The 13,030-nt window shown below is 45.1% G+C and overlaps 1 protein-coding gene across 8 annotated transcripts in view; it reads right to left on the bottom strand.

Moving 5' to 3' along the window:
• Positions 1-13,030, bottom strand: part of LOC118368668 (RAS guanyl-releasing protein 2-like) — a 126,574-nt gene that overhangs the window by 51,029 nt on the left and 62,515 nt on the right. For 7 of the 8 annotated variants that reach the window (XR_008093201.1, XR_008093200.1, XM_052497149.1 and 4 more), the window contains exons 10-15: positions 11,138-11,218; positions 10,748-10,873; positions 10,419-10,534; positions 9,935-10,076; positions 7,598-7,634; positions 4,644-4,802 (exon numbers count right to left, since the gene is read on the bottom strand). Coding sequence is in view for 6 of the 8 variants with exons in the window: in XM_052497149.1 (XP_052353109.1) it covers positions 4,644-4,802; positions 7,598-7,634; positions 9,935-10,076; positions 10,419-10,534; positions 10,748-10,873; positions 11,138-11,218 (661 nt within the window). In the remaining 2 variants the exon portion in view is untranslated. Of the gene's footprint in view, positions 1-4,392; positions 4,571-4,643; positions 4,803-7,597; positions 7,635-9,934; positions 10,077-10,418; positions 10,535-10,747; positions 10,874-11,137; positions 11,219-13,030 lie in introns of those variants that run through there. The other variant, XM_035752960.2, reaches the window with a different exon arrangement.

Here is a 13,030-nt window from a genome sequence, read left to right as displayed (position 1 = left end):
TTTGGGGAGTTTCTCCCATTCTTCTCTGTAGATCCTCTCAAGTTCTGTCTGGTTGGATGGGGAGTGTCGCTGCACAACTATTTTCAGGTCTCTCCAGAGATGTTCGATCAGATTAAAGGCCGGGATCTGGCTGGGCCCTTCAAGGACAAAGAGACTTGTCCCGAAGCTACTCCTGCATTGTCTTGGCTGTGTGCTTAAGGTTGTTGTCCTGTTGGAAGGTGAACATTCACCCCAGTGTGAAGTCCTGAGCGCTCTGGAGCAGGTTTTCATCAGAGAAATCCTTGAGCACTACTCCGTTCATCTTTCTCTCGATCCTGCCGCTGAAAAACATCCCCACAGCATGATGCTGTCACCACCATGCTTCACCGTAGGGATGGTGCCAGGTTTCCTCCAGACGTGATGCTTGGAATTCAGGCCAAAGAGTTCAATCTTGGTTTCATCAGACAAGATGGTAAGAGACCTTTAGATGCCTTTTGGCAATCTCCAAGCGGGCTGTCATGTGCCTTTAACTGAGGATCGGCTTCCATCTGGCCACTCTACCATGGAGGCCTGATTGGCCTGATTGGTGGAGTGCTGCAGAGATGGTTGTTCTTCTAGAAGGTTCTCTCATCTCCACAGAGGAACTCTGGAGCTCTGTCAGAGTGACCACTGGGTTCATGGTCACCTCCCTGACCAAGGCCTTTCTCCCCCAATTGCTCAGTTAGAGTCTTGGTCGTTCAAACTTTTTTTCCATTTAAGAATGATGGAGGCCACGGTCTTCTTGGGGACCTTCAATGCTGCAGAAATGTTTTGGTATCATTCCCCAGATCTGTGCCTCGACACAATCCTGTCTCTGAGCTTAACGGACAATTCCTTTGACCTCATGGCTTGGTTTTTGCTCTGACATGCACTGTCAACTGTGGGATCTTAAATAGACAGGTGACTTCCAAATCATGTCAAATCAATTGAATTTACCACAGGTGGACTCTAATATGCATCTGAGCCCAATTTTGAGTCTCATAGGGTCTGAATACTTATGTAAATAAGGTATCTTTTATTTTATTATAAATAAACCAGTTTTTGCTTTGTCATTATGGGGCATTGTTAATTGAATCCATTGTAGAATAAGGCTGTAACGTAACAAAATGTGGGGAAAGTAAAGGGGTCTGAATACTTTCCGAATGCACCGTAACCACTAACTTCAGTTCAGTCTCGCCAATGAGAACCAAGAAGGGCCTTGCTTCGTCCTCAATGACCTACGAAAGACCTTGACTCTAGGTCGTCGAAAATCCAACATCCATCTCATTCGATAACCGGATGGATCAACAGTGATTCACATTACTGGTAAGTTAACTTATGTAATCGAGACCGCCACAGAGGATTTTCTTCTGAATAACTGGCCAGGGCAATGCACTTTCCATTCAGCGTCAGGGAACTTCGATGTAAGGCTTGGTCACACCTGTAGTGGCTACTTCCATCTGTCACGCCCATTGTTGCTTATCCATCGTTCCCTAGATATATCAATGCAATTACGCCCAACACAATGTTGAAAAACAGAACGCTTCCCACCACTAGATCATATCCCAACACTGCTACCAATGAAGCTTGCACTTTCTTCTGCTTTTACAACAGGGACTCTAACCAGGGCTCACGAGTGGCAAAATGAGCTCTAACGGCCGTTGCCATCAAAAGCCTAATATTCCTCTGGGCAGATGCAGTAGGCCGACGATTGCTGGCATATTCCTCGTTACAATAGCCTAAGTATATAACATGATTGACACGACCGTAATAATCATCATGAAACTGGCCTTGGAAGTGCCATAAGTGTAAGCCAACGTAATTCATTATTTTACATGAACCTGTTTAACTGCATTGATATGGCTTAATTGATCATAGTCCAGACTCGTTATAGCTGCAAATCCCATGCAGGTGCACCAGGAGAATTTAAACCAAAACAGTTTTTTTTTTTTGCAGGTCTTTGTTTCCCCACATTTATTGATTAATTAGTTTCCCATCATGAAAATATATCCCCATTCCCCAATCAGTTTCCTTCATCGATACCACAAAAAACACAGACAAATACAGCTTTTTACTCCAATCTGACACAATACTTTGGGATACTGGTGCTAAGTGACAACAAGCATAGAAAACAGCATTGGCATTAAACTTCTTAAGCATATGGGTTCCCCTACAGGAACTTAACCTCCACACATTAACAAGTCCAATACCTCAAATGAAAGATAAACACCTTGTTCATCTACCCAGTGTGTCAGATATTTTAAATGTTTTACGGCGAAAACACAGCATATATTTATGTTAGACCACCACCAAAACGAAGAGAAAACGTAGCCATTTTGTACAACAAAAGATAAAATGACAAAAGCATGGTTAAAAAACAAATCATTCACCAACCTCTTGAAAATCTTCATCAGATGACAATCATATGACATGTTACACAGTACATTTATGTTTTGTTCGATAATATGCATTTTATATCCATAAATCTCGGTTTACATTGACGCCATGTTCAGAAAATTCTCCAAAATGTCCGGAGGAATTATAGAAAGCTACGCCAGAAAACAGAAATACTCATCATAAAATTTGACTAAAGATACATGTTCTACATATAATTAAAAAGATACACTGGTTCTTAATGCAACCGCTGTGTCACATTTTTTTTTTTTACGTTACGGAAAAAGCCTAACATTGCAATAATCTGAGACGGCGCTCAGACGTAACAATATTTTTCCGCTATGTTGGAGTCAACAGAAATACAAAATTACAACATAAATATTCCCTTACCTTTTGAAGATCTTCCATCAGAATGTAGTGCAAGGAGTCCTAGTTCAACAATAAATCGTTTTGTTTCATAATGTTCAATTCTAGTGTCCAAGTAGCAGCATTTGCTACCACTTTCAGCTCAAATGCCCAAAAAATTACTTCTGGTCCAGGATAACTTTGCATCAAAACTTCCAAATTACATATTACAGGTCGACGAAACTGGTCAAACTAAGTGCAGAATCAATCTTCAGGATGTTATGATCATACAGCATTCCAACCGGCCATCCATGTTCATCTGGGGCTGATTGGAACAGACAAAGCACTCGAACGCATACGCGACTTCAAGCACTTGGAAATCTTTTGCGACACTTAGTACTTTCCTTCCCATTAGGTCAAAGTTCACAGCAAATGCTCCATTATACTTTCTACTGAATGAGGACATCTAGTGGAATACATAGGAAGTGTTTCCAGATCCATAACTTGTTGGGAAGGGAGGGGGCGATGACGTCAAAGTTGCCCCAACTTTCAGGATTTCAAAACTAGTTTGGAAGATTGCCTGCCCTGTGAGTTCTGTTATACTCACAGACATAATTCAAACGGTTTTAGAAACTTCAGAGTGTTTTCTATCCAATATTAATAATAATATGCATATATTAGCAATTTAGGACAGATTTTGATGCAGTTCACTATGGGCACGCAATTCATCCAAAGGGGAAATACTGCCCCTTTGGATCTCTAACAGGAAATAAACTCAGGCTACTATTATATCGTAAGTATTTCGGGGACAACCTGGTTGATTAACAATATTGGGATGTTAAAGTTGTTTTCATATAAATAAATGTGGGACACAAAAAAATGGCACCATTGCCCAAAATGCATTGCTCCAATAACTTACAAAATAATTGTTCATAAGTTCCCCCCACAATTTTTATATACTTTCCTATGAATTGAGTGGCACAAACTTATATTTTCACACGAATTAAGCCACAGTCTCAACGTCAACAGCGAAGAGACAACTTCGGGATGCTGGGCTTCTAGGCAGAGTTGCAATGAAAAAGCCAGATCTCAGATTGGCCAATAAAAATAAAAGATTAAGATGGGAAAGGGAACAATGACACTGGACAGAGGAACTCTGCCTTGAAGACCAGCATCCCGGCACACATAACCAGCAGGCTACCACAGCATTCTGCAGCGATACGCCATCCTATCAGGTTTGCGCTTAGTGGCACTGTCAACTGTTTTTCAACAGGACAATGACCTAACACACCTCCAGGCTGTGTAAGGGCTATTTGACCAAGAAGGAGAGTGATGGAGTGCTGAATCAGATGACCTGGCCTCCACAATCACCCAACCTCAACCCAACAGATGGTTTGGGATGAGTTGTGGACCGCAGAGTGACAGAAAAGCAGCCAACAAGTGTTCAGCATATGTGAGAACTTCTTCAAGACTCTTGGAAAAGCATTCCAGGTGAAGCTGGTTGAGAGAATGCCAACATTGTGCAGAGCTGTTATCAAGGCAAAGAGTGGCTACTTTGAATGATATATACAATTATGTAGTAACCCAAAAAATATATTTTATTTATATATATCTATCTATCTATCTATCTCTCACACACACACAATGCTACTGCTCGACAAAAAAAAAAAAATCTCCATTGACCAACAGCCTATCGATCAAACAATTAATCTGTCAACTAATCGGTGTCAGCCCTAAAACATACTGTACCATTCCATCTCATAACCTTCTGTAAAGACAACCTGGCTGAAGTATGATGCTACCGGTTCTTGAGTGACCCCAAATCTGAAGAATCCTGGTGAGATGCGGACATAGTATTAGTAGAACCGGATTGGAAGTTGAAAAGGGGGGGAGGCGGGGTCTCTCACCTGTGTTCTGTAGGCTGGGTGGGCTGTTGGCCGGAGGGGGGAAGCTGTAGGAGCGTGCCTGGAGAGAGGGTGCGTGCTCGTGGCTAATGCTCTTGGTCCGTTTACGACACTCCACCGCCAGACGACCTTGACACGCCTTGTGACAGTTAATTCCACAAGCTGTCCGAGGGAGGGAGACAAAGTGAGAACGAGATGGGGAGAGAGGAGGATGAGAAGGAACGAGGGAAGAATGCCCGGTTTAGACGGGAAGGGCAAGAGAGTTGGAGGGAACGAGTGCGAGGTAAAGGAGGGTTCGAGAGATCAGGGATGGGGAGGAGAGGGAGGCAAAGTTTGAGAAAGAGGGGTGCAAAAATAAACATTGGGGCAAAGGGAAGAGCGAGTGGTGAGAGGTAGGTGCTCATACACACAGTGCAGGTGCACGCACACTGACACACACACACACGGCCATGCAGACAGACCCTGACAACAGCTCTGACAATGAAGGACACTCTGGAAGTAGGCAGGAAAGAGGGAGTAGGGATGTCCAGGGTGGCAGAGAAAGAGATTCAGAGTAATTCACACACACTCTCCCATTCGTGCACTCACTCACTCATTGATTTCTAAACACCTCTCGCTCTCAGTAAAATGTCCACATCAGCGAAGGTTAGATTCGATAAATGTCTACAACACCCAGACTGATTCAGACTACACACACACACACACACACACACACACACACACACACACACACACACACACACTCAGCACTTCTGTTCTACACCATCTGCGACAAGCCAATTCATTTCAATTATGCGCCGCCATCGTCTCTCCCACTCAGCGACTGGGGCTAACAATGGTAATGGAAATGAATGGCTGGGACCTCTCATTGACTTTCACACATCTCATTAAGGCACTCGGCAGAGTAGAGCAGACACACTGAAGCTGCATCCCAAACTGCACCCTATTCCCTACGTAGAGCACCACTTTTGACTAGGGCCCATAGGTCTCGGGTCAAAAGTAGTGCACTACATAGGGAACAGGGTTCCATTTGGGATGCAGCTGAGAGACAGACACAGTCTACTGAGTACCGAGCGTTGTGCAGACAGAGTTCAGGTGTATGCTACTGTGGGTTGGCGCTAGCGGGAGTGTGACATGTGCATGTGTGTTTGTGCATGTGACTTGTATGTTTCTACAATGTGTCTACCCTTGAGACAGCTTCTACAAAACAGTGGCGCGACGGAGACCCTCAAACCACAAAGGTGTATTTTATGATCCTGTGTGCTCTGTTCAAGTGTTCTCAAAGGGAGCCCTGTAGGGGGCTCTTTGGAATTACCTGGATTTCTGCACAAATTGGTCATCAAATTTGATCTGATCTTTATCTAAGTGCCAACAATAGACAAACATAGTGTGCTTAAACTAATAACACAAATTACTGTATTTGTCTTGTCTATGTTGAATACATCATTTAAACATTCACAGTGTGGGTTGGAAAAAGTATGTGAACCCCAAGGCTAATGACTTCTCCAAACGCTAATTGGAGTCAGGAGTCCGCTAACCTGAGACGAGATTGAAGATGTTGGTTAGAGCTGCCTTGCCCTATAAAAAAACTCACAAAATTTAAGTTTGCTTTTCACAAAAAGCATTGCCTTGAACAAAAGAGATCTCAGAAGAACTAAGATCAAGAATTGTTGACTTGCATAAAGCTGAAAGGGTTACAAAAGTATCTCTGAAAGCCTTGATGTTTATCAGTCCGTGGTAAGACAAATTGTCTATAAATGGAGTAAGTTCAGCACTGTTGCTACTCTCCCCAGGAGTGGCCATCCTGCAAAGATTACTGCAACAGCACAGCGCAGAACGCTCAATGAGGTTAAGAAGACTCCTGGAGTGTCAGCTGAAGACTTACAGAAATCTCTGGAACATGCTAACATCTTGGTGTTAACAAGAATGGTGTTCATGGGAGGACACCACGGAACAAGCCACTGCTGTTCTGCACGTCTGAAGTTTGCAAAAGAGTACCTGGATGTTCCACAGCGCTACTGGCTAAATATTCTGTGGACAGATGACAGTTGCGTTGTTTGGAAGGAACAACACAACACTATGTGAGGAGAAAAAAAAAGGCACAGCACACCAACATCAAAACCTCATCCCAACTGTAAAGTATGGTGGAGGGAGCATCATGGTTTGGGGCTGCTTTGCTGCCTCAGGGCCTGGACAGCTTGCTATCTTCAACAGAAAAATGAACTCAAGTTTATCAAGACATTTTGCAGGAGAATGTTAGGCTGTCTGTCTGTCAATTGAAGCTCAATGGAAGTTGAGTGATGCAACAGGACAACGACCAAAAACACAGAAGTAAAATCAAAAGAATAGCTTCAACAGAAGAAAATACGCCTTCTGGAGTGGCCCAGTCAGAGTCCTGACCTCAACCCGATTGAGGTGCTGTGGCATGACCTCAAGAGAGCAGGTCACACCAGACATCCCAGGAATATTGCTGAACTGAAACAGTTTCGTAAAGAGGAATGGTCCAAAATTCCTCCTGACCGTTGTGCAGGTCTGATCCGCAACTACAGAAAACGTTTGTTTGAGGTTATTGCTGAGGAGGGTGAACCACTTATTAAATCCAAGGGTTCACTTTTTCCACCCTGCACTGTGAATGTTGACACGGTGTGTTCAATAAAGACATGAAAACGCATTATTGTTTGTGTGTTATTCGTTTAAGTGGACTGTGTTTGTCTATTGTTGTGACCCAGATGAAGATCAGATCAAATTGCAAAACCAATTGATGCAGAAATCCAGGTATTTCCAAAGGGTTCACATGTAATTGCCACTGTAATGTAGTCTGATGTATTTACCATGGCTTCCACACTGTTGACATGAAGCTCAAAGACCCCTTTGGTTCGAGTGACGAGTCTATCATTTTATTTCATTTCATAGCAATTTGAACTATTCAAGTTAGCTAAATGTATTGATTATCTTACCTTTACACTTGTATCCCTGTTTGTAGAAGCCCCATATCTAGGGAGAAAGAGAGAGAAGTTATTTGTGACTTCTCTTCGTGAAATTCTTGGCACATGGAGACAAAGGCCGGACGTCTAGTGACCGATTAGGGCAGAGTGACAGGGATCAGAGAGAGACGAGGATGACACATGCAGAGAAGAAACAGGTGGACGTGGGGAGAGGGAGCAAGGTAGAAAGAAAGAGGGAAGTAGAGAAAGTGTGAGGTAGAAATAGAACGAGGGACAGGAAGTGGCAGATCGAAAGAGAGTGAGCGTTAGAGGTAGAAAGAGCAAGAACGTGAGAGGGAGAACGATAGGGGGAGGTGCAGGAACAGAGGGAGGTGTGAAGGAGAGACAGAGGGAAGGAGGAGGTGGTGGGGCGGGGGGGGGATCAAGCAGACGCTAGGAGCCCACCGCGGGGGTACAATGACATGAAAGACCTGTCCAGGAGATCACAGCCACATCAGAGATCTGAGGACCGAGAAAATAACCTGACCCTACACACACACACACTCACACACACACACACGGACAGAGCGCCTCAATGCCACCAAAACACTTACCAGCCATAAGTTCAAAGAGAATTCCTTTTCTTTCAAAAGAACTACACCTTTCCTACACCAATAGAGGACTACAAAAACGCTCACCAGTCGCCAAGAACAAAAGACCGAGAGAGTCCCCATGGCAAAGTCTCATATCAACAAACATGGCCTAATAAAGAGTTAAACACCAATCTTACAGCTGGCCCCATGTATAGCTTATAGTCCCCAGAGCAGAACAAACACTCGCACCCTTCCTCCCTGGCTGTGTACCAAATGAAACCCAGTTCCTATGTAGTGCTTTACTTTTGACCAGGGCCCAGGTAAAATATAGGGAATGGGATACCATGATGGATGCACCCTCCATCTCCCAGCTGGAACGACACAGAGAGCACAGAGACCCATTCACAAGAGCTTTAGCTCTCGCTCCATTAAGTAAGGTGATAAGACGACAGCGGGGGGCTGTCAGACAACGTCGGGTTACGAAGTTATGCCTGAGTCACCCAGGGCAACTGAACCCCATAAATGGTGCTGGGCAGTTTGTTTTTTGCTCACCGCGTTCTGAAAAATTGGAAGCCTAGGTATTATGTTTGACCCGAAGCCAACAGGAAAGCAGGCAGAGAGGAAGTAGCTGGTGGCTCGAATGCTTTGCACATTTCTACCCCCCCCCCCACTCTCAGCTTGTGTGTGCAAGCTGAGAGTGTGTATGAGTCACGGTGTATGTTTTTCAATGTGTTGCACCTCATTTCCCTCGGTCTTTGTACCAGTCAGGAGTTTTTGGTGCAATTTCAGGAGCTGTCGCCCGGTTCAGTATCAAAGCCAACACTCTCGCCCTCATTACAGCCCCCTGACTCACTGGTGTTGTGTGAGACAACAGAGATCCTCTGAAGCCCTCTGACACCGCTCTCTCCTCTCACCACCACATGAAAAACAGCAATGTGGAGGGGGGGGAATACAGGTCTTGTCAAGGAGCCTGCTTTATTACCTCCAGTATCTCACTACCCCAGAACTGTATCTCCAAATAATTGCCATGGTTGAGACCAGACCCAATGACGATGCCGAATAATAACGCAGGCACTTAGTATCTGACCTCAGGTGCTACCATCTGTCACAGCTCCGAAAGACCAGGACTGAAACGGGAAGAAGGATCATTCTCCTAATAATGCTCCTTTGTCTTGGAGCCAGCTGCGGCAAAAAAAAATACAAAAAATTTAAAAAAAAAACTTTGGAACAGGAGGAGAGGGTATCGCTTGCTGAGTTTCAAGCTCTGATGGAAGGCAATTTTATTTACCTTTGCAATTGGTCTTTAATGTGTTGTATTTTTGCTCGGGGTGCACGTGCACGTGACTACTTCCTGCTGACCTCTTGCCAGGGTTTCTAACCTCAAGGGTCTTTTCCTTGTCAAATAAAAATGTGCCAATGTTGTAATTAGGTACTTGTCTAGAACTCCCACAATATTGCTGCATAGTCATGGTGGCCAGACGTGACCATGGCCAGACGTGACCATAGCCATCCACGCCATTCTGTCCTTCACCAATCCATACATTTAAAAAGGACTTTTAAAGACAGCAGGGAATAGTATGGGAATATGGACCTAATAGTCTATAGCAGTGAGTATTCAAAGCTCAAAGGGCCAGAGCCATTTTGACTAAGGGACTATATCAGCATTAAAAGCATCCCTTTGTCAATCAATTCATCAATCCATTTAACAGGCAGGGATCTGTGTTGTACATAGGAGTGAGGATGGATTTATAGATGGTCAAACTGACAGTGCACTCACAAAGCCAGTGCAGTGTTCACAAAAGGTGGGCTTGACGTAGGTGGTCTCTGTGAAGGTGTGGATGAAGCCCATCTTACAGTTGAGCAGAGAGCTGGCCTTCATGAAATAGTCAATCATCTCCTCTCTGCTGATCTTCCCATCTCTGGTGAGTGAGAGTGAGAGAATGAGAGAGTGAGACAGACAGACAGACAGACAGACAGACATACAGAGAGACACAGAGAGACAGACACAAAGTGGCAGAGAGAGAGAAAGAGACCGAGACAGACACAGCGACACACAGAGAGAGACAAAGTGAGACACACAAAGAGACAGACACAGAGAGAAAGAGACAGAGACACAGAGAGAGAGAGAGAAAGAAAATGAACATGTCTCCTTCCCTAATCTGTGTGACACTATTACGCATAGTATGGTTAGAATATCAGTTATACGGGACTGTTGCTACGCAGCCTATGGTAACAGTTGCCAAGATGATTTTGTCTCTCACTGGTTCTTGTCCAGTTCTCCAAACTTGCTGAGGTAGGGGAAGTTGTCCCTGATGATCTCAAACTCCTCCCTGGAGATGTGACCATCCCCGTCCGTGTCAAAGTTCTTGAAGACAGACTGTAACCGTGGAAACACACATCACTTCACAACATATCTGACATTCAAAACAAAGAGTACTATGGTTGTCATTCCTGTGACTTGTTGTTATTAAGAGGGTAGTGGAGAGGATAACTACTATGTACCAAGCCAATAACATTCCTTCAACATTCCTTCAACAACTTGTAATTTGTTGGTTCAACTAAACAGAGAGCCTTAGCTAGCGTAACGTACGTCCACCATCTTCTCTATGTGTTTGTTGATGACCGCAGGGTCTGCTTTGGGCTTCACAGATGCTGCCCACTCGTCAATCATAGAGGGCTTGGGGGCGGGAGCAGGGGCAGGGGCAGGGCCAGAGTTCTGCCAGACCAATGAGAAGACAATAGCATCAATTCTCCAGAGACTTCCTAGAATCAATAAAAGGGAAAGTTGAACATGAGAGAGCAAGGGTGTTCAAATGTCATGAGAAAATTAACACATTGGTTTCCTATAAGCTATTAGAATACATCGACTTCCATATTTAAAATAGTAAAAACACATGAACTATCTACAAGATATAATACATTTTTTATTGGCCATAAGGACACATTTGTTTCCTATTGGCCCCTGGCCCATAGTGCTCACTGCTGGTTTAGCACTGCGTGGCTCTCTCTGTAGAGACAGCTGGTAGATCTCCTCCTCGGTGTGGTACTGGTCCAGAGACACCTGCAACATGGTAACTGTATTAATATAGCATGTGGATACCATGACAACAGAGGAAAAAATGTAATTAAATAAAAAGATCTTGTTGTTTTAAGAGGTATACTATTACTTTGCAGTAGCCAAACTTTAAAACTACCCATTTACCTCAGAGCTACTTCCTTTTCAGTTGAAATGCGTAGAACGAGGTGGAATAACCAACAGTGTACTAACCCCATAGGATGTGGGGTTAGTAATTACATAGCGATTCTCTCATATCAAGGACCATGGAATCACCTTCCTTGGACAGGTCATCAATGAATAATAAAGTAGGTGAAAAATATTGGACTGGCAGACTTGAAGACATTTAATTTACATTTAAGTCATTTAGCAGACGCTCTTATCCAGAGCGACTTACAAATTGGTGCATTCACCTTATGACATACAGTGGAACAGCCACTTTACAATAGTGCATCTAAATCTTTTAAGGGGGGTGAGAAGGATTACTTTATCCTATCCTAGGTATTCCTTAAAGAGGTGGGGTTTCAGGTGTCTCCGGAAGGTGGTGATTGACTCCGCTGTCCTGGCGTCGTGAGGGAGTGTGTTCCACCATTGGGGAGCCAGAGCAGCGAACAGTTTTGACTGGGCTGAGCGGGAACTGTACTTCCTCAGTGGTAGGGAGGCGAGCAGGCCAGAGGTGGATGAACGCAGTGCCCTTGTTTGGGTGTAGGGCCTGATCAGAGCCTGGAGGTACTGAGGTGCCGTTCCCCTCACAGCTCCGTAGGCAAGCACCATGGTCTTGTAGCGGATGCGAGCTTCAACTGGAAGCCAGTGGAGAGAGCGGAGGAGCGGGGTGACGTGAGAGAACTTGGGAAGGTTGAACACCAGACGGGCTGCGGCGTTCTGGATGAGTTGTAGGGGTTTAATGGCACAGGCAGGGAGCCCAGCCAACAGCGAGTTGCAGTAATCCAGACGGGAGATGACAAGTGCCTGGATTAGGACCTGCGCCGCTTCCTGTGTGAGGCAGGGTCGTACTCTGCGGATGTTGTAGAGCATGAACCTACAGGAACGGGCCACCTCCTTGATGTTAGTTGAGAACGACAGGGTGTTGTCCAGGATCACGCCAAGGTTCTTAGCGCTCTGGGAGGAGGACACAATGGAGTTGTCAACCGTGATGGCGAGATCATGGAACGGGCAGTTCTTCCCGGGAGGAAGAGCAGCTCCGTCTTGCCGAGGTTCAGCTTGAGGTGGTGATCCGTCATCCACACTGATATGTCTGCCAGACATGCAGAGATGCGATTCGCCACCTGGTCATCAGAAGGGGAAAGGAGAAGATTAATTGTGTGTCGTCTGCATAGCAATGATAGGAGAGACCATGTGAGGTTATGACAGAGCCAAGTGACTTGGTGTATAGCGAGAATAGGAGAGGGCCTAGAACAGAGCCCTGGGGGACACCAGTGGTGAGAGCGCGTGGTGAGGAGACAGATTCTCGCCACGCCACCTGGTAGGAGCGACCTGTCAGGTAGGACGCAATCCAAGCGTGGGCCGCGCCGGAGATGCCCAACTTGGAGAGGGTGGAGAGGAGGATCTGATGGTTCACAGTATCGAAGGCAGCCGATAGGTCTAGAAGGATGAGAGCAGAGGAGAGAGAGTTAGCTTTAGCAGTGCGGAGCGCCTCCATGATACAGAGAAGAGCAGTCTCAGTTGAATGACTAGTCTTGAAACCTGACTGATTTGGATCAAGAAGGTCATTCTGAGAGAGATAGCGGGAGAGCTGGCCAAGGACGGCACGTTCAAGAGTTTTGGAGAGAAAAGAAAGAAGGGATACTGGTCTGTAGT

Source organism: Oncorhynchus keta, chromosome 35 (assembly GCF_023373465.1).
Source record: "Oncorhynchus keta strain PuntledgeMale-10-30-2019 chromosome 35, Oket_V2, whole genome shotgun sequence".
NCBI classification, from domain to species: domain Eukaryota; kingdom Metazoa; phylum Chordata; class Actinopteri; order Salmoniformes; family Salmonidae; genus Oncorhynchus; species Oncorhynchus keta.
Note: the sequence above shows the minus strand (reverse complement) of the source record. Positions and strands in the feature narration are given on the sequence as shown.